This window comes from Cavia porcellus, unplaced genomic scaffold (genome assembly GCF_034190915.1).
Source record: "Cavia porcellus strain 051 isolate PalLab524CR breed Dunkin Hartley unplaced genomic scaffold, mCavPor4.1 scaffold_9, whole genome shotgun sequence".
Classification (NCBI taxonomy): domain Eukaryota; kingdom Metazoa; phylum Chordata; class Mammalia; order Rodentia; family Caviidae; genus Cavia; species Cavia porcellus.
Window position 1 is genome coordinate 69,436,117 of NW_026947492.1, and position 19,964 is coordinate 69,456,080.

At 38.2% G+C, this 19,964-nt stretch overlaps 1 protein-coding gene and 2 pseudogenes across 1 annotated transcript; all 3 read left to right on the forward strand.

Annotated features, from left to right (window-relative positions):
* The first annotated feature begins 5,659 nt into the window (after positions 1–5,659).
* LOC100715955 (olfactory receptor 52B2-like) lies at positions 5,660–6,613 on the forward strand (annotated as a pseudogene).
* Positions 6,614–7,789: 1,176 nt separating this feature from the next.
* Positions 7,790–11,484, forward strand: LOC100729436 (eukaryotic translation initiation factor 3 subunit J-like; annotated as a pseudogene).
* A 758-nt stretch (positions 11,485–12,242) lies between these two features.
* LOC100729156 (olfactory receptor 52H1-like) lies at positions 12,243–18,187 on the forward strand. The gene is made up of 2 exons (XM_003465334.3): positions 12,243–12,254; positions 17,243–18,187. The coding sequence occupies exons 1-2, from the start codon at positions 12,243–12,245 to the stop codon at positions 18,185–18,187; spliced, it is 957 nt and encodes a 318-aa protein (XP_003465382.3).
* The last annotated feature ends 1,777 nt before the right edge of the window (positions 18,188–19,964 follow it).

Below are 19,964 nucleotides of genomic sequence, written 5' to 3' on the forward strand. Positions count from 1 at the left end.
ACAGTGCAAAGTTTTTCCATGTCCTGGACAAAACTTGTTATTGTCTCTTTAAAGCCCGTTTCAGCTTTTCAGTAGTAGTTGTCATTGTAATCCATGTGAGATTATGTCTCCTGGCCTTGATTTGCATTTTCCTCATGATGATTATATGTTTATAAATTTGCTCTTGAGGTACAACATTTTAATTCATTTCTTATTTAATTTGTCTCTTCTTTCATTGATTGAAATAACTTTAAGTTGTTGATTCTTCAGTGTTGCATCAACATTATTTCTCCCAGTTTACTTAATCTGTGTTTCTGGACTGAGTTTGAACACTGAAGTGTCTGTCTGAAGCCCTTCTTTGTCTTTGTTTCTGATTAGCTACTTTGTCTCTCTAAGCTTCTACTTGCTCTTCTGCAAAATGTATATAATAATAGTGCCTTTTGTTCATTGGATTGTTCTGAGAATTAAGTGACATAATTTATGTTAAACAGTACAGTGACAGAGATATAACAAATATTAGCTGTGTTTTATTATGAGTATTTCTATCATTATTCTGTATGTTGTATCTTCAAATACTTTGGTTTTTGTCTGGAGTTACTAATTACCATTGGAATTAGTGCTCCCTCTTGGCACTAGCGATTCATTGCATTCTCAGTGATTCCAGGGGTGACACTGACATCTGCTCCCATAAGAAAGGAGCAGATAACTTCCCATTTGTTGGATCTAAGAGCTCTGTACAGTGATTCTCCCTCATGCTACCATGATTAGTTTCCAGCCTTCTCTTTTGTTATCATTCTTCCTCTTTCAGGACAAACAAAGTGATCTTTATCTCTTCTCTGCTGCTTTCTTAGTCCTTCAGTGGATACTGTGATGTAATAGTTGAGTTTAAGAGCATCCATGGTGGCAGAAGGAGGGAGCAGCAGGTGTGTGTGTGTGTGTGTGTGTGTGTGTGTGTGTGTGTGTGTGCGTGTGTGTGTGTAGAAGTAATTATAAAGGACAAAGACTTAGGTTGAGAGAGGAAACAGATATGTGAGACACATAAGGGGTTAGTGAGAAAAAGGATGAAAGGAGGGGGATTATAACATGATAGAGCGCATAGTGGTGAGTGTGGACATGAGGTAATGTGAAGTGAAACTGGTAGCAAGGACTGGTGGAGACAGAAATTAGAATGCAGACATCATCTAGAAAAAAACATCAGAAGAGCATGGAGGATGAGGGACTTCTGGATTAAAGCGTTAAGGGCAATTTATATTATCTATTGGAATCAGACTATAAATCAGGCATAGTGGTGCATGCCTGTAACCCAGTGCTTGTGAGACTGAACAGGAGGATTGTTGCAAGTTCAAGATCAGCCTGGGCTACAAACTGAGCTCAAGCCCAGCCTGAAGTGCATAGAGAAATCCTTTTTTTAAAAAATGAGACTATATTATGGTAGGAGTTATCATGGGGGACTGTTCATAAAATCTGCATACATTTTGAGCACCATCTTATTTTTGGTAAAATAAATCAAGTAGCTAGGGAAAGATTAATACACTAATTCCTTGGCTTATTTGTTCAAATATTTCTTAAACACATACAATCTGCCAAATTATTTACTTAATGCTAGAAACACATCAATCTAAAGTGATGCCACTTGGAGAAATTTTTTTAATAGTCTGTGTATTAAGTGTGCATAAGCCTGAAAAATCTTCCTCATTCTATTTCCTCTCCTGAATATTGCAGACCAGCTATAGTCACCAGGAGAGGAAGAGATATCCTTGAGCTGGGGTTTAACACATGCTACACTACCATATGGTCACTAAAATTTAGATTAAACACCCCAAAATATTTATATGGAGTAAAACAAATGGATATATGGACATTTTTCTTAAGATATTTATTAATTAAAATATGAATTATGGTGATACCAAAATCCATGGGATGGTGAGATTAGGTAGATGTTGGTCAAAGCATACATTTCAGTTAGGCAGAAGTAACTTCAAGGGAAGTTGTACTGTACAGCAGTACATCAAGGCGACTATAGTTAATAGCAGTATATTGTATATTTAAAATTGTTATAGGGTAGATTTTAAGTGCTCTCACCTAAATACACAAACATATTATTAATTTACAAATAAGGTATGAATCACTATTAAGGGCTCATCAGTGAATTAAGGGAATCTCAGTATCTCAGTAGCATGCATAACACTGACAATATGAAAACATTTTACATGCTGTTTTAAATGACTGTGAGCAAGAATGAGACAATTACAGGTACAAATCTAAATTTTCTCCAGTATATTAAGAGATAAACCATTTACCAATTTTTATATGATCTCATCTGCATGTATGGAAATTCACCCTGCCGAGTACACTGTCAAAGGGGCCTCGAGGTGGTAGGTCTAAGTGAGACTCAATCTCAGTCTACTTATCTTCTTTAGGTTCTTCTTTTATTCCTTTCTCTTTTCTTTCCTGCAGGGAAAGGAGTTTCCTTTGGTCATATTTGGGTGAAGAGTCAGGTGTTAATATGGCTAAACATTAAGTAAGGTATTTTGTTTACTGCATGAAATGTAATTAAAAGATGGCCAAACAGTTAAACAATAATAAAATAGCGTTATATTTTCTGAGCATTTTATATGAATCAACTCATTTAACCTTCACAGTTGTCTCCTGAAATTTAATGTCTTACAACGAAGAAACAGAGGCATGGAGGTGTACAGTGACTTGCCCAAAATCACTGGGTCAGTCAGGAATGGACAGGGCAATGAGCACAAGACTCAAGACGTTCTCTCCCATTCACTGTGGCTCCTGTCCCTTCTCCACCATGCTGGTTTTCCTTCTGTCACTCTACACAATTCTTTTAAAGCCCCGGAAGGTACTTTCTGTGAGACTTTGGATACCTCTTTGTACTGTATTTCCTTTCTTCTCACCCTGACTTTTTCCTTCAAGAGCCTAGAACCCTCGGAAGGTGTCTGACAGAGAAGCAGCAAGGCTGAGAGAGGGGCGTCAGCATGAATGGGCTGAGTGAAATGGACGAACCTGAATGGACCTCCATTTTCAGCTGCACAGGGTCCATGCCTCATCCCCATGCTGGCCTTTGGTATCTCCCTTTGGTTGGGGTGCTCTGACATCATCAAAATTGTAAGAAAAGAGCAGAAATTGTTTTCATAAGGACATACATCAGGTTTCTTACTGTTTTACTGAGAGGAGATACGATAATAAATAGTAAGATTGAGAGATGTAGTGAGAAAATGAGTGTCCATAGGTTTCTCTCAAAGAAAAATTAATTTGTGTTCTGGCAGGGATTCTGTTTATACACAATTTGAGGTCAGTGCTTTAAACAGCAGGCACAGGATGTTTCCAGTGCTCTTCTCTGTGATTCTCCCAGCACAGTTTAGCTTCTCCTAAGCAAAACTTGAGTCCATATTTAACATGTAAGCCAGGGATAACACTGGCTTGGAAGAGGTCAGTGATTAGCTTGCTTGGGGTCTTGTTGGAATCTGGCCCCTTTCCCATTCTTGTACCACGTGGGGTCCCATTGTTCTCTCTGTACCCCCATCATGCTCTGAGAAAGTGCGTTCATCTAGAGGCTACAGAAGTTGAGGATTTGATTCCTTTGCATGGCTTCTTCCTTGGTGCTCTCTGAATACCTTTAACAGAAGACCAAACTTCTATGTTGGATGCCTTTATACTCCTGATTCTCTCACTATGCTTTCCCCCCAACCCCACATTATTTATTTTGAGACAGGATCTCTCTGGGTATTCTAGGCTGACCTTGACCTTACTAAGTAATCCAGGTTGCTCTGGAATTTGAGAAAACCTTTACTGCCTCAGCCTCCTAAGTACCAGGAATATAGGTGTGCCACCACCATACTCAGCTCTCCATGCTCTCTTTTCCTCATATATCCTTCTAGATTCTTAATTAATAATCTTTTCTCTATTTCTAATAAACAGACAGATTATTAATTTACAAGAAAACAATTATTATATGAGCAGTAGGGAAGCTAAGATAAGGAAGTCCTGTAATGTTTACAATGCTTAAGTTTTATTGGTTTTGTTCTCTACTGTTTTGTTCAACTTTATAATATCTAATGAGATGGACAATTCTTTTTAAGGAAACAAGAGACATTGTTGATACCCTTGTACTCTGTTTTACATCATGTGCTGTGTCTATCCTTGGTTTTGACTGACAGCTCTGTTTTGCCATATTTGACTTTACTCTCTCCCCCACAAAAAAGTAATAAGAACTAAGGAGTTATAAAACCCAAAATGTGCAAATTTTGTTGTAAAAAAGAGGGGGAAAAAAGAGCTCTAAAGGATACAACAGCAAGTGTGTTTAGGGGTGTTAAATAGCTGACCATATTAATGTTTTTGGTTGGATCATTGAGCACAACTGTTTGCAGTCTCACTGTTTGAATGTCCACTTTGTATGCTTTGATACTATGATTTGAGCAACTATCTCTAAGACGATAATATGTAATCTATTAACTGGTGATTTCTTACTGGTTTTTTTTTTTTTTTGTAGTTCTGTATTACTTGTACCCTTACACCACTTTGTTTTGTTTTGTGTTTTTCTCTTTTTCCTTTTAAATAAAATTTTAAAAAAAGAAGATAACAATATGTTTAACATTTTTTTTGCAGCAAAGGAAACTGCTTCTTTTTGAGGCTTGGGGAACAAGTGGTGCATAAAGGTTAGGATTGTGAGTGTGTGGGACATAGGGTGTGTGTGTGCTGTGTTAGTGGAGCCACAAGAGAACAGGCAGCCAGAATCTATTGATTTCCTTTACTCAGAACAGTTTCTCTGGAGGTTTCAGGGCTTCCATGGATGAACAGCATGGTGAGAGAAGGAGGGTAACAATGATCCAGGGGCAATGTGCTTATTCCAATGTGCCAATTCCTCCAGATGAATGTAATTATTATGCATCACGCCACATACTAGTAACAAAGAAGATCCGAACACAATCCAGAACCACTTGTATGAAATTGGGAAAGAGCATAGGAAGCTTTTGATAATCCTCCCTTCAGATTTCACTTGCTGCCCTAGTGCCCACTGGCTTTAGAGAAGATGTGCATCTGTGTCGGAATCGTAAACACAAACCTTAGGCTCCTTCTGAAGTTCCACATGGGAATCTACTTCCATGCACAGGAAATCATAAGTGTAAGTGTCCTGTGGAATGTTTAAGGCTTTGTGTTTGAGGTGATCTTCCTGCCTCTGACTCCTAATGGCTAGATTTTACATGTCCTCTGCCATGCTTGGTTTAAGGAGGTATTTTAAGGTTAAAATTTGGGTAGACAGAAGTGGAAAGGGAAGGAAATTCAGATGGAGTAGAATCTTGGGGGAAAGGACAAGTGTAAGATGGGTACAGGGCAAATAAGACTCATGTGGAAATGGTAGAATGATGACAGAAATCAGTGTGGGGGAAAACTCAGGGGACACAGTGAGTGCAGGTGTGTGTAGCTCCACTGGATCTTGAAACATTGCCTGATATACTCTGTGCGCCAAGGAAGCAACAATGACCAGAAGTCTGTCCCACACCCAGTGATCATGCTCTAGGAGAGTTTACCCTGGAAAGCCCAGGAGTGTATAAAGCCATACTGTCTTCTGTGATCTCCACACATACTCAATTGCGTTTCAGTTCCTATTACTTTCAGTGAATGCATCAGCTTCTAAGCCATTCTACAGAGGACCGTGGTATGCAGCATGACTCACAGCAACCTTACCGTCTTCTACCCCACAGTTTTTGTCCTACTTGGCATCCCTGGACTGGAGCCTTATCATACTTGGTTGTCAATTCCCCTCTGCCTCATGTGTGTCACTGCAGTCCTGGGGAACAGCATCTTGATAGTGGACATCATCACAGAGTGTAGCCTTCATCAGCCCATATATTTTTTCCTCTCCATGTTAGCAATCACAGACATACTTCTGTCTACCACTACTGTGCCCAAGGCCCTTGCCATCTTTTGGTTTCATGCCCATCACATTGCCTTTGATGCTTGTGCCACCCAAGTCTTCTTTGTTCACACTGTGTTTTTCTGGGATTCAGCAATCCTGTAAGCCTTGGCTTTGACCGTTTTGTGGCCATCTGTGCCCCCCTGACTAACCTGGCTGATTGTGGAAAGAATTGCTCTGGCCATCATCATCAGAAGCTTCTGCATCATCTTCCCAGTGATCTTCTTGCTGAAGCAGTTGCCCTTCTGTTGGACCAACATTATCCCCCACTCCTACTGTGAGCATATTGGAGTGGCCCACTTAGCCTGTGCTGACATCACTGTTAACATCTGGTATGGCTTCTCAGTGCCCATTGTCACGGTCATCTTGGATGTGATTTTCATCTCTGTGTCTTACTCACTGATTCTGCGGGTAGTGTTTGGTTTTCACCTCAAGGATGCTCGGCATAAGGGCTTCAGCACCTGTGGGAGCCACATCTGTGTCATCCTCATGTTTTAGGTTCCATCCTTCTTTACCTTACTAACCCACCGATTTCGGCATAACATTCCCCGTCATGTGCATATCCTGCTGGCCAATCTTTATGTAGTGGTGCCCCCGATGCTCAACCCCATTGTCTATGGTGTGAGGATGAAGCAGATCTGGGAGGGTGTGGCCCACTGGCTCTTTGCTGTGAAGACTCGGTGGTGCGCTGCCCCTCTGGGCTGATAGGGTCTCATAGAACTTCATGCCCAGCGGCATCAAGGAAGCTAGATAGGAAATACAGAGATTTCCGGGACTTAGAGAGTTTTTCTTTCTCCTTTTTCTTCTTATAAGTTGTCTTTTGTCTCCGCCTACTCTTTGTTTTCCTCTCTCCTGTGTGCTTTCTGTGTCCCCTTTACTTGTTTCACACATTCCTATTTACAGTGCAGGAATAACCAAGTGTATGATGCTCTGATATGAGTGTTTGTGTCTCAGTAGGCCAGACGTACTCCAGAAGCACAGGGACCCGAGTGTCATGTGAAGTAAGGTTATAAACAAATGAAGAGAAATAATTTTGTATTTAACATATGACCCAATTCCATTTTTAAAATCCCCCAAATGTGTATTTGCTTTGTACAGAGTCAAGTTTACTTCTATAATGGCACATGTTTTTAAAAACAGACATCCATACCTTTGAGCTATTTAGAAAATTCCACATCATTATTCACTTTTTATTTCAATAACTACTTTCCCTTTGAAGTCTTACCTAACTTCTCCAGGTAAGCCAAGATCCTTATCTTTGCAGGTTTGGTCCACCCTGTGTATATGTCCAAATGGGCACAGTGAACTGTAAAGATCTTGTAGTTTATACCCTGGACTGTAAACTCCTTGAAATGCAGTGTGTATGATTCATATTTGTACCCATAATACATTAAAAATGCCTGGCACACAATACACATTTGAAAAATAAATCAGTAAAGTTACTTCCATAAACCCAGACCACACACCTGTATAATACACTGGAATGGCTGCTAAATTAATTAGCCCTCAAAACCAGTGATAAATAAGCCAGATCTCACTGACATAGTTTAGCATCCTGGAGGCAAATCAGCTGATCAGCAATACCTTCTTCTCGCACTTTTGCTGTGATATAGAGATCACAGAATAGTCTCTCTGAGTGCCTTGGAGTTTAAACTGATCTTCGACTCTCAAGTGATTTTCCATCCTCTTCATTGCCACGGTCACACAGTGCAACACAAGTGAGACCATCATCCTTCACATTCCTGTGACGTAAAATCAGCACTGGACTGCTTGCAGTCAGTTTGGTCAGGATGCAGGAACACATGGGCAGTTCTGTCACTTCCATAGGACAGCTTTTCTTCAGAAGCTGGGGGCTGCTGCTTTTCATACTCTTACCACTAGATGGGACCACACAACAAGCTACAACTGAAGAACTACAGGCAGAAGGGATGTGTGTGTGTGTGTGTGTGTATCACTTCCATCCTGAAGTAACTCAATATCTAGTGTACTTCCCAGGAGGCACATACTGGAGACAGTAGGGTTTAAAATGACAGGAGTTCAGAACTCTTAAGTCCATCCTTGAAGGGAGCCATCAGAAAAATCATTCAACCAACAATAGCCTCAATTTTTAATCTGTATGAATAACAATGTTTTGCTGTGTTAAACGACTGAAACTTTGAAGTTATTTTCTTACTTATACATTGAATTTTTCTGGCTCTCAGAACTTTTAAATAATAATAATCACATTTAATAATTTTTGTCTTTTTTGAGACGGTCTCATTATACAGTTCAGGCTGGTCTTGAGCTGACTTTGTAGCCCAGGCTGGTCTTGAACGCACAATGATCCTCTTGCCTCAGCCTCCCAAGTGTTGGGATTACAGAAAGCATATTTAATTCATACAATTTTATAAGGAGTAAATGAGCTTTATTTGGGGTAATTTTAGCTGCTAAGCGCTCTCTGGAGGACAATACTGGTACTCATAAGTTATCTTCTAGTTAAACCCTCCTCCCTTACCCATTCTTTGAAGTTTTACATTGCAGACACTGATGAATGAAATGGTCTGCCCTGGAGTAAGTCACAGCTTCTTTCTGCTTATAGGATCTCTGAACACAGCTCTCATGTTCACCTGTCCTAGAGAAAGGGCAGTTGATATCTAGCTCTGCTCAGAGTTTGGAGCTTCCTATGCGACTCAGCACTAACCCACCTAGTCTTTATGACCTTCTGGTTCCTCTTGTTGCTTTAGTGTCGATTTTGTCTCCCAGGGATCTGATCCTCAAGTTGGATTCATCCATAAATTTCCCTCATTCCGTGATCCACAATATGTATCCACATACATATTGGAAAAGATTGGTACTCACTTGTGCTTCCACTGTTCTCTTAATATCTCAATCTTTCACACACAATTTGTTTCATTGCTGTGGGTTGCAGAATTCTGGACTCAACATTTTTGTCTGTAATTTCACTAAAGAAATAAAAACAAAAAATTGTGTAGCAACCCTTAAAAGGATGCCTGAAGTATTTTTCCAAGCTTTGAATTGCAAATCAATTTTAATTACTACCATATAGATGGTACATCCAAAGCACCTCCTTTACCATTACCATTTGCTTTTCTTAATGTCCTAGTCATATTGGGAAATAGTATCTGCCCAATGAACAAATGAGAAAAAACTAGGTTAGGTAAATTGAAAAAGACACTATTTGTTCTCCCTTTGGGGTTGAAGTTGACCAAATGCTTGACCATACCTTGAATATAATACAAGCTGTCAAGGCAAAACTGGAGGATGCTGGTTTATAGGATACAAGGGAAGACTTGGTAGAACAATATGGAAGATTTACAAACTAGACTGCTTCTATTTTGCTTCAAATCATGTATGGTAATAAAATGTTTTCAGGTCATTTCTCAGAAAGAGAAAATGGAAATATTCATTGAATGATGTGCAAAGTCAACTTCAATTCAGATTTTTTTTTTGTCTTTTTCAGACAAGGTTTCACTATGCTTTGCAGTTCAGGCTGGCCTTGAACTCATTTTGCAGCCCAGACTGGCCTCAAGCAGTGATTTTTCTGCCTCAGGTGGGAGTGTTGGGATTAAGGGCATATTCCACCATACTCAGCTTTCAATTCAGGTTTTTTGATAGTATTCATTTTCCTTATTTTTTTTTATTGTGTCTAATATTTGATTACAAAAAAGTAACTAATTAATATTAAGCAGAATTTGATTTATAGTAATAAGCATTTATTGATTTCTTTTTTCCAAGTAAAGGTTAATTTTTGGATATTTTCATATTGACTTCTGAACTGCTATGTGTAAGCATTTATTTCTTTTTTTTTTTTTTTTTTTTTTTTTGTCTTTTTCTTTTTTATTGGTACCAGGGATTGAACTCATGACTGCCTGCTTGCAAGGCAGGCGCTTATGCCGCTAAGCTAAATCCCCAGCCCCTTGCATTTAGTTCTTACATACACTGGACTATTCTGGTCCACTTTTCTATAAGTGTGCTGCAATTGGAGTATGTCTAGCTTTACTTGCATACATGAGAGACCTATTTTTTCCTTAGTGTTTTACATGTTAGTCTTAGCTGTTTCAAATATTTAGCCTGCTAGATTCATTTATTTTTAAAATATCACAGGTCATAAAATAAACTAAGACATTAGGGATATGTGCACGTGTACCATTCATGCAGTTCTGTGTAGTTAAATTTCAGTTTGGGCAACTTTCTGTGTTAAATAGTCTATTCCAGATCATTGTTTTGAACTAAACTCTGCATTAATCCCCAGCAGACCTAAGAAACCAGAATGGGTTCACTTGTGCTGAGTACCATATGATCAAACTGAACTTCTCTACTGACTAGTGCTTAAAAAAAAAAAAGATTATGGTCAACTTGAGTCAGTGAAGTAAGGAAATCCTTTCTGTCTAACTCGTTTTTTTTATTCTAATGGATAAAGAAGCACAGAAAAATCAAAAGGCCAATCAAACAAAGAAACAGCAACAAGGAAAGCCAATAAGAACAATTAAAAACATCAACAACAATACTGATATGGGATTTCAAAACAAAATGATAGGAATTTAACCATAGTTGTTACATTGCATAGTGAGATCTTCAAAATTGTTACTCTAGCTGCCAGATACAGGCATACAGAACTGACCAAACCATGTCATTTACTTTGTACCATCTGTTTCACTCTTTAAGAAGAGGCCCTGCGCTGGCCAAGAAAATCCTGCTCAGTGAGTCACTTCTGCCACTCAAGGCCTCCTGCCCTGCTGAGACTGCTGTGATGGAGGGGCGGGGGACTCCTGGGGCACTGACGCTGTGGAGGTCCTGGTGGGAAGGTCTGGACAGCAGCGCTGCAGGGCTGAGGGGTGGGGCTGGGATGGCGAAGGCAAGGACACAGACTAGAGCGTTAAGGATAACGGATGATGATGGTGATGATGATGATGATGAAAAATCGCCAAAAAACAGGAAGCAGAAGGAAAACCAAAGGTAAACATTTCATAAAAGAAAAATATAGCAGAGAATCTAAAAGAGAAAGAAGGACAACAGGAGAAAAGGCAAGAAGAAATTAAAAAGAGGTCAGAAGAACCCGAGGAACCTAAAGTGCTAACACCAGAAGAACAAGTGGCAGATAAACTGCACCTAAAGAAATTAAAGGAAGAGTCAGACCGTGAATTAGCAAAAGAAACTTTTGATGTTAATCACAGATGGAATAGGTACTATGAATCCATCTTCAAGACATGATTTCACAGTTTGTCAAGTTACTAAAAGATAAAATTAGACAGTATGAAAAGTCACTGTAATATGCCAGCTTTTTGGGGGGTAGCTGTCGTTCGAGATGTGTGTATTTGATTGAAAACTGATGACTTAGAAAAAGATTATTAATTCATTGTCTGTGCTTTGCTGTTAAAAACAGAAGTAAGCAAAGCAAAACCAAAAAGGAGAAGAAAGGTGTGGTTCCTGGAGGGGCATTAAAGGCTACCATGAAAGACAGTCTGGCAGATTATGGTGGTTGTCGTGAAGGATATGCACAAGACCATGAAGACTTCATGGGACATTTTATCCTCTGGAGACTTCTTTCTATGGCCCTCAATCTCTTCAACATGTAGCACAACTTCTTTTCCTTTCAGCTCTGCAAATCAAAAGTGCAGTATCTTTTGTGCTGGTTATTTAACCCCTTGGCCCTGAGATGATAATGTGCAAATGAGGGAACTTGGATCTTGTTGCCAAGGGGTTAAAATCAAGGAACCTCAGTTGCTACTAAATCATAGCTGAAAAATCAAAGCTGAAAGATCTAATAATGTTGTCCTTGTTGCTCTCTGATTCCATAGCAGCATTCACTAAATTGGAAACAAAGGTTGCAGCACGACAAAATTAATTATGTGGTATTTAGCAGCACTATGTCGTAATACAGCCTTACCCATACTTCCTTGAAATACTTCCTAATTTGCCAAGAAAAGCAGTTTGTAATAAGGGCATGGGGTGTGCACCTAGTACTAACATTATTTTTTAAAAAAAGAAAACTTTGAAACAACCAATATTTTTGTTTCTGCTTTCTTCAACCATATTGTACCTATGAATCCTGTCTCTTTTTGCTCAGCTCACTGCAATATTTTTTTTAATAGCCTGAAGTGTTCCCCATCTAGAATCACAAATAAAAACCAATTACATCTTTACATTTCTTTGATACTTCTTCTGATACTGCATTCAATCAATATTTCAAATGCATGAAATTGTACATTGATTGATCTTTCAAATTTTGCTTTCTTCACTCCCCAGTTTCTCTTTCCCTCTAACTTTATTAATATAAATACTAAACCTAATGAATTTCCAGAGAGTTAACTTTATACTATTGCTGTTGAATACCATGCCATTGTTAGTAGAGGTAAAATTTAGTAGAGGTTTACTATAGGTTAGTATTTGGTCTTTCTTAGTACTCATACTATAATTATATATTTTGTATCTAGGTTAAGGGAGATACTTTACCAGTTCTTAGAGTCTGTCAATATTCAGTTTGCATTGGACATTATAATTGATGCTGATTTTGTTACTATAGCCAAGGTGACATAGTTCTGCTATTAATGCATTTTCTTGGGATGCAAGCAATTAAGTCATCTTGGAGTCATTAACAATACTGTGGCTTGTTCTTAAAGAACTGGGTGCTGTGCCAAATATACTTCTCTGATGAAGAAACACAAATGACCAATAAACACATGAAAAAATGTTCACCATCATTGTCCATTCAAAAAAATGTTAATTAAAGCAACACTGAGATTCCGTTTTACTCCAGAAAGAATGGCCACGATTAAGAAATCAATCAATACTAAACTCAGGTGAGCTGTGAAGAGATAGAAATCCTTCTTCATTGTTGGTGGAAATGTAAACTGATACATTCACAATGAGAATTAGTATGAAGATTCCTGAGAAACACTAAAAATACAAATTCCATTTAACCTAGCTATGTCCCTTCTAAGTATCTTCCCAAAAGAGTTGAAGACATCGTACCTTGGTGATCCATGTATACCCATATTAGTAGCAGCAGAATTCATAATACCTCAGTCTTGAAAACAGCCTATATGTCCATGAATGGATCAATGGATAAGGAAAATGTGGTATTGTACTACTGTGCTGTAAAGGAGGATATACTTGAATCATTTGTAGGCAAATGGATGCACATTGAGACCATTAAGTTAAGAGAAATAACACAGATACACAAGCTTAAGTACCATATGGTTTCTCTTATATGAAAACAATAATTTATACATGTAGAATGTTCTATATAATATATACAAAGTGCTCTATATAATATATACAAAGATAATAGGAAAAAAGAGAAAAATTATTTTAATCCAGCATAGATGATATACCTAAAAATGTATCTTGACTTAGTAGAATTGTCCTATGTGTTTGATATATATATATATATATGGTCAATAAATACATGAAAAAATATTCAACATCTTGGATCACTGACCATTTGCACTTTCTCCTATGTGAAGTGTCTGTTCATTTCTCTTGCCCATTTCTTGAGTGGCTAATTAATTTTAGGTGGTCTGCCATTTTGAATTATTTATATATTCTAGATATTAGTCATTTGTCTGAGAAGTAGGTGACAAAAATTTCTCTCTCTCTCTCTGTCTCTCTCTCTGTCTCTCTCTGTCTCTTTCTCTGTCTCTCTCTCTCTGTCTCTCTCTCTCTCTCTCTCTATCTCTCTCTCTCTCTCTCTCTGTCTCTCTCTCTCTCTGTCTCTCTCTCTCTGTCTCTGTCTCTCTCTCTCTCTCTCTCTCTCTCTCTCTCTCTCTGTCTCTCTCTCTTTTTTCAGTGGTACCAGGGGTTGAACTGACAACCTCATGCTTACTAGGCAGGCACTTGTGCCACTGAGCTATACTAATTGATTCTTTTGCTGTATGGCAGCTTTCTAGTATGATACAATCCAACCATTATGAAAACCATTTTGGATACCTTTCAATAAACTAAAATTAGAAATTCCATGACTTACCTATTCCCCTTCTAGGTATCTTCCTTGAAGAACTTAAGATATCATACTGTAGCAATACGCGCATAGCAATGTTTACAGCGGCATAATTCATAGTGGCTAAATCCTGGAAGCAGCGTGTACAACCATAAACAATGGATTGGAGATATATATATATATATATATATATATATATATATATATATATCCTGATGTGTCATATTAAACATTACCGCCAACATCTCACTGAATACAGTAGGTTGGAATTCAGATAAAAGTAACCAATGTACTTTAAATTAGGATGATTATGCTGGGTTATGCAGTATGTACAAACGCATAAATAAGGCTTCTCAAAAGTGGAAGAGGATAATGTGACTGTGCCAAAAAGAAAGAGCATTGCAAGCTTGGAAGACAAGAAGAGGCTTCTGTTAGGTGGATATGTAACCTCAACACATTGTGTTTAGCCCTTTGGGCATGTGGTGTACTTCTGAATGGAGAACTCTAAGATTTCTGTTATTTTAGGCAATGTAGTTTATAGCAATTGTTTTATTACACTGGCTATTGGATACCAGTATACTGTGAATTCAAAAAATGTGTTGATTCTTATAAATTCATTGTAATATTTTAATCTATTACTGGGAAAATTAAATGAAGCATAGATATATTTGTAACATTTGCAGTATATATGTTCAACTTTATTAACATATCATGTTTGTGTTTATACATTGAAAAACTAATAAGCTTTCATGCCAGTGTAGAGTGCTGAGAATGGATAAGAAAAAACTGAGGACAAAGTTGAAGGACTCATGCTGCAATATGAAGAATGCAAATACTTTTAACTATTTGTATATAATATTGGTTCATTTACACAAATAAACTGATTAAAAATATTGAAAGAACAAGAATATTCTTAGGCTTCTGCAAATATTGTCTCAGTTGATTCTGTTTGAATATATCAAGGGCTGTGTCTCCCAAGGATTCAATATCCACAGGCCATTAAAACTGTCAGGTACATTCCCTCTCGAGAGAAATAACTTACTATGATTGGTGCCAGCCCTCTTGAGTACATGGGAATAAAGGGCCCCCATCTAACCTGAATAATGTTTTGGGAATAAAAAGAGATGTATAAATGTTCTCATTTAGCTCTTACAAGAGTCTTTGCCATTCGAAAAATTTTATTCTTTCCTTCTAAATAGATTCTTTCCAACAAGCTTGGTAACCAGGAGACAAAAGAGACGTGGTGAGTTTAAAACCACAGTCAATTCATGACAGAATGTTTAACAGGTCTGCTTATATCAAGCAAAGTGATAATCAGTAATTTAGTCTGCATCCACCTATGGCCTGTGCCCTGAAGGGCATGGCCTTTGTAAATACCTGTGATTCTGTTATAAGCAGGCAGAGTCTGGCGAGAGAGCTCAATTTCTTGTGGAGACCAGAAAATGAACAACCAGAGACACAAGCAGAAACTCCGAAGAAAGGAGCTTTTTGGGCAAAAGAAGGGAAATCAGAATAGATTTGATTATAGCAATTTGGGTAGGATGTTTTCTTTTGACTCTCCATTGTAGTTGTAATGATTTGTTATTTATTCTCCCCCTCTTAAATGTATCCCTTGTAACTGAGGAAAAGCATTTTCTATTATGGGGCAGTGAACCTGTGCCAAGAAGCTGAATTGCAGGACAGCCTAAAAGGCAGTCTATTTACACTTCTGGATACAGGAGATCACTTGCCATCATTTTAGGGAACATTTTTTGGAAACCCTGCTGCTGCACATTATCTATATGAGCTCAGCACCTATAGGACTTCAGCCAGCCTCAGCCAGGAGATATAACTTAGATTACTCATACAAGGTCTGCCTTTGGGTATGGAAATGTTAAGTTTCTCATAAATAGAGGTGATGTGTTCATTTTGCTTAATTAGGAGTTCATTCAATGACAAACCTATGAGAGAAGCTCAGTTACGTACAGCTTTGATCTGAAGAGTTGCTACAAAACCCTTTGAGGATTCACTCCCTCTTCCTGTGCACAAGTGTACTGATCCTGGCAAGCACCCCAATACAGATTTGTTATGATTTTCTTGCAAAAGCCACTTCCCTTCCTTACAAGCTTTTCAAATAGCTTAATAAGTTTATTGGGAAGAGTAAGAGCCAAACCCCTTCAAAAGTGAGCTCACAGTGGCTCATACTCTGTGAGACTTCTCCAATACTCTGCTTGCTTCCTGGTGTCACTGGTTCTGTCAGTGTTCCTGATTTGGCTACACTTTTCAAAGTAATTTATAAAGTGAATCTCAGAACTGGAGTTAATATTCAAAATTCATTTTCTTTTTTTTTATGGGTAACAAGGATCGAACTCATGACTGCGCACTTACAAAGCAGACTGTGCTTATGTCGCTGAGCTAAACCCCCAGCTCCTCAAAATGCATTTCAACACAAAAGCCACTTTAAAGGCAGACTCTGTTTAATACAATCTTTAGATTTGTCACATAGGATCAAAGCACTGGCAGGCCAAAGAGGAAACCTTTGGGGACAAAAAACTGTTTTATCTCTGTTCATCTTTGCTTAGAAGACAACATGTATTCTTTTCTCTGGGGTAGGCACTGTTAGACTCACTGATAGGTTGTCTCTCCCACTAACAATAGGAAGCTGGGATCATCAGGGTTTAGAATGTTACTTCTGAAGTCTGTATATCCCTCTGAGCTCACTGTCCTCTGCTTAGATCTGAGTGCTGTTGTTCACTTGTCACCCTGTGTTTTCTAATATAGTCCTCTTATGTTCACACTCCTACAAGCATATGTCCTAATTTGAACCATTTTTCTTCCACTATGAAACAAAGCTTCCCACACCACCTCCAGTACTAGAATCTGCACTTTCTGTTTCTTTCTCCTTTTTTAATTTCCTACATACTCTTTATGTTATCAAATTCATTGTCTGAAATATAATATGTACCGTTTAAAAGTCTTAGTCTCTTTACTTTATCCCGTATAATTTCAGCATGTTTATTATTCTCTTTTCCTCTCCTGTTCCTCCCCACTCTCCTTCCATATTGTTTTTTTCTCCTATTGTACTTGTGTTTGTTCTCAATAATCTGCATGTATCCAGTATGTTATTTACATTTAATCATATGAGGTTTCTGACCTATAAAAATAAAGATTTTATACGGTTTATTAGTAAATGCATAAAGAAATCAAGTGGTGCCAATGGGAAAAGGAAGGAGTCAGTTCCATAGGTAGAAAAGGTCAATAAAGGCGCAGAAGGAACTGATGCAAAAACCTTACATGGGGCAACTGCGGCTCCAACAGTTTCCAGCAGTGGGGCGGGAAAATATAGCTTTCGTTGCTCATCGTGACAATTGATTTTTCTGCAGTGATCAAGAACCAGTGGATCCCACACTGCAGAGAGCATGTATAACTTGAGCTGTTACAACCCCAGTTCCTTCGTCCTGGTTGGAATACCTGGTCTGGAAAAGTTGCACATCTGGATTGGGATTCCCTTCTGTGTCATCTATATCGTGGCAGCTGTGGGCAATTGCATCCTCCTCCACCTCATTGCAGTTGAGCAGAGCCTCCACGAGCCCATGTTTTTCTTTCTCTCTATGCTGGCCAGCACAGACCTCATCTTGTCCACTACCACGGTGCCCAAATTACTCAATATCCTCTGGTTTGGCTCCCAAGAAATAACCTTCTCTGGTTGCCTGACTCAGATGTTTTTCCTGCATTTCAGCTTTGTCGTTGACTCAGCTATCCTGCTGGCAATGGCGTTTGATCGCTATGTGGCCATCTGCTTCCCCCTGAGATACAGCAGCATCCTGACTCCACAGGTGACCATCAAGCTGATGGTGAGCATTGTCACAAGGAGCTTTGGGGTCATCCTACCAGCTGTTTTCCTGCTAAAACGGTTACCGTTTTGCAGCACACGCATCATCCCACACACATACTGTGAGCACATAGGTGTCGCTCGACTTTCCTCTGCTGACATTTCCATCAACATTTGGTATGGATTTTCCGTTCCGCTCATGACTGTCACCTCAGATGTCATCTTCATCGCTGTTTCCTATATCTTCATCCTCCATGCTGTCTTTCAGCTCCCATCCCAGGGTGCCCGGCAAAAGGCCCTGAGCACCTGTGGCTCCCACGTCTGTGTTATCCTCATGTTTTACACACCCGCCTTCTTCTCCATCCTTGCTCATCGCTTTGGGCATGGAGTCCCTCACAATGTGCTCATCCTGTTTGCCAACTTCTATGTAGCCATCCCTCCCGCTCTGAATCCTATTGTTTATGGTGTGAAGAGCAAGCAGATCCAAGACAAATTTATTCTTCGTTTCTTTTTGAGGAAGGCACAATGAGTAGACCCTAAGGGAGAAACTGAGATGAAATCAATTGCATGAAATTTTATATTATATATGAAGATACAATGATAAATCTGAAAATTCTGTATACATGAAATACAAACATTCTGACCATGCATGAAGTATAGGCCAGAGAGAAAGAGTGGAAAGAAAATTTAATACATTTGTGGAAAATCAAGTGTTTTCTTTAGGTTTATCCTTTATGTGAAAAGGTGATGATGAATTCCGAAGAGCACCAATGCTAAGGTTAAAAGGACTAACTCTTGCTAAATTTGAGGATATTTTAAGGATAGATGATACTTTCTGATGTGCAACTCATCCTTATTATCATTATTATTTTTACAACTTTGAATTAAAAGCATCACCCCTGCTTCCCTTGTCAAGTGGCTATCAATTCTCTTTACTAAAATTATCAGACTAGGAGCTTCTTGTTTCTTCAGTCTAGGTTACAGACATTGATATCTTCTCTTCTATGCCTTTTACTTGCTGTACTGTTTTTCTTTTCTCACCTCAAATTTCATGGAGTTATTGTTTTTTTATTTAGAGAAAAAGCAAAACAGGAAAAAGGTAGAAATAATACAGAATTTAAAAAAACAGTAAGGAAACACTAGTTGATAAATTACATATTGTTATCTTAGAAGTAGTTGTTCAAGTTACAAAATGACATTGTAAAAAAGTGAACAGACAAGCAAACAATGACATCACAAACTATTCTGTTTGATGAGCTACTTTTGGAACTATTTTTTCAATTGCATACTATAGAGAAAATATAATTTATTTTTTACAACCCTTAGATGGTGTTGTAGGAACATTAATACAACTAACTAAAACCATTTTGTAGGAGTAATGTTAAATTAGTTTAAAGATGAAGAGACAGAGACCTACAAAAGTACAGAAAGATAATTAATAGATGCAGTATCTAAACCAAGTTCTGGATGATTTTGAATTCTGAACTCTTCAAACACATATTTCCTGGGAATCTACTAACACAACTGGCTTATAAATGTCTCAAAATGAATTTCTTCCTAATAGATCTAAAAAGTCACTTCCTTTCTTGTAAATTTTTTTCTTTTTAACTAGATATGGTGGTGCATACCTGTAATTCCAGCAGTCTGAGAGGCTGAGGCAGGAGGATTGCAAGTTCAAGGCTAGCATGGGAAATTCAGTTAAACCCTGCCTCAAAATTTAAAAAATGTAAAGGGCTGGAAGTTAAATTAGTAGTGGACTGCCCCTGCGTTCAATCCCAGTTGGTCCCTCCTATTCCACAAATGTTCTCTTTCTCTTATATCTTCCTTTCTGGTAAATGATACCTTAAAAAAAAAAAAATAACATGAATGCCAAGCCTGAACCCTGTGGGTAGAATTTTATTTCTCTTTCAAGACTCATCAACATAAGTAACTCAATAGTTAAACTGAGTATTTGAGTTTGTGGTGCTTGTGTGTCATTCTAGTAGCTATATGCATCACATTCTCAGTGCATAACAATGAGCTTGATTAGTCCCCAATCCATTATGTTTCTGAAAATGTTTCAAAATGGTTTTTGAAGAACTTTCTACCTAATCTCATCCAACTTATTCTTAGAGTGAGAATTTTACAGTTTAAAAAAAATTGTGTCACTTTGCACTTGAAACTCTTCAGTGATTCCATTGTTCTCAGAACTATGCATATTGTCCTTCTTTCAGATCATTGAAAGACTAAATAAAAAGTAGTTTTTTGAAATTTCCAATCTTGCCTGTTACTTACATCACTAAATTTAAGGGTTCTGGGAATATGGC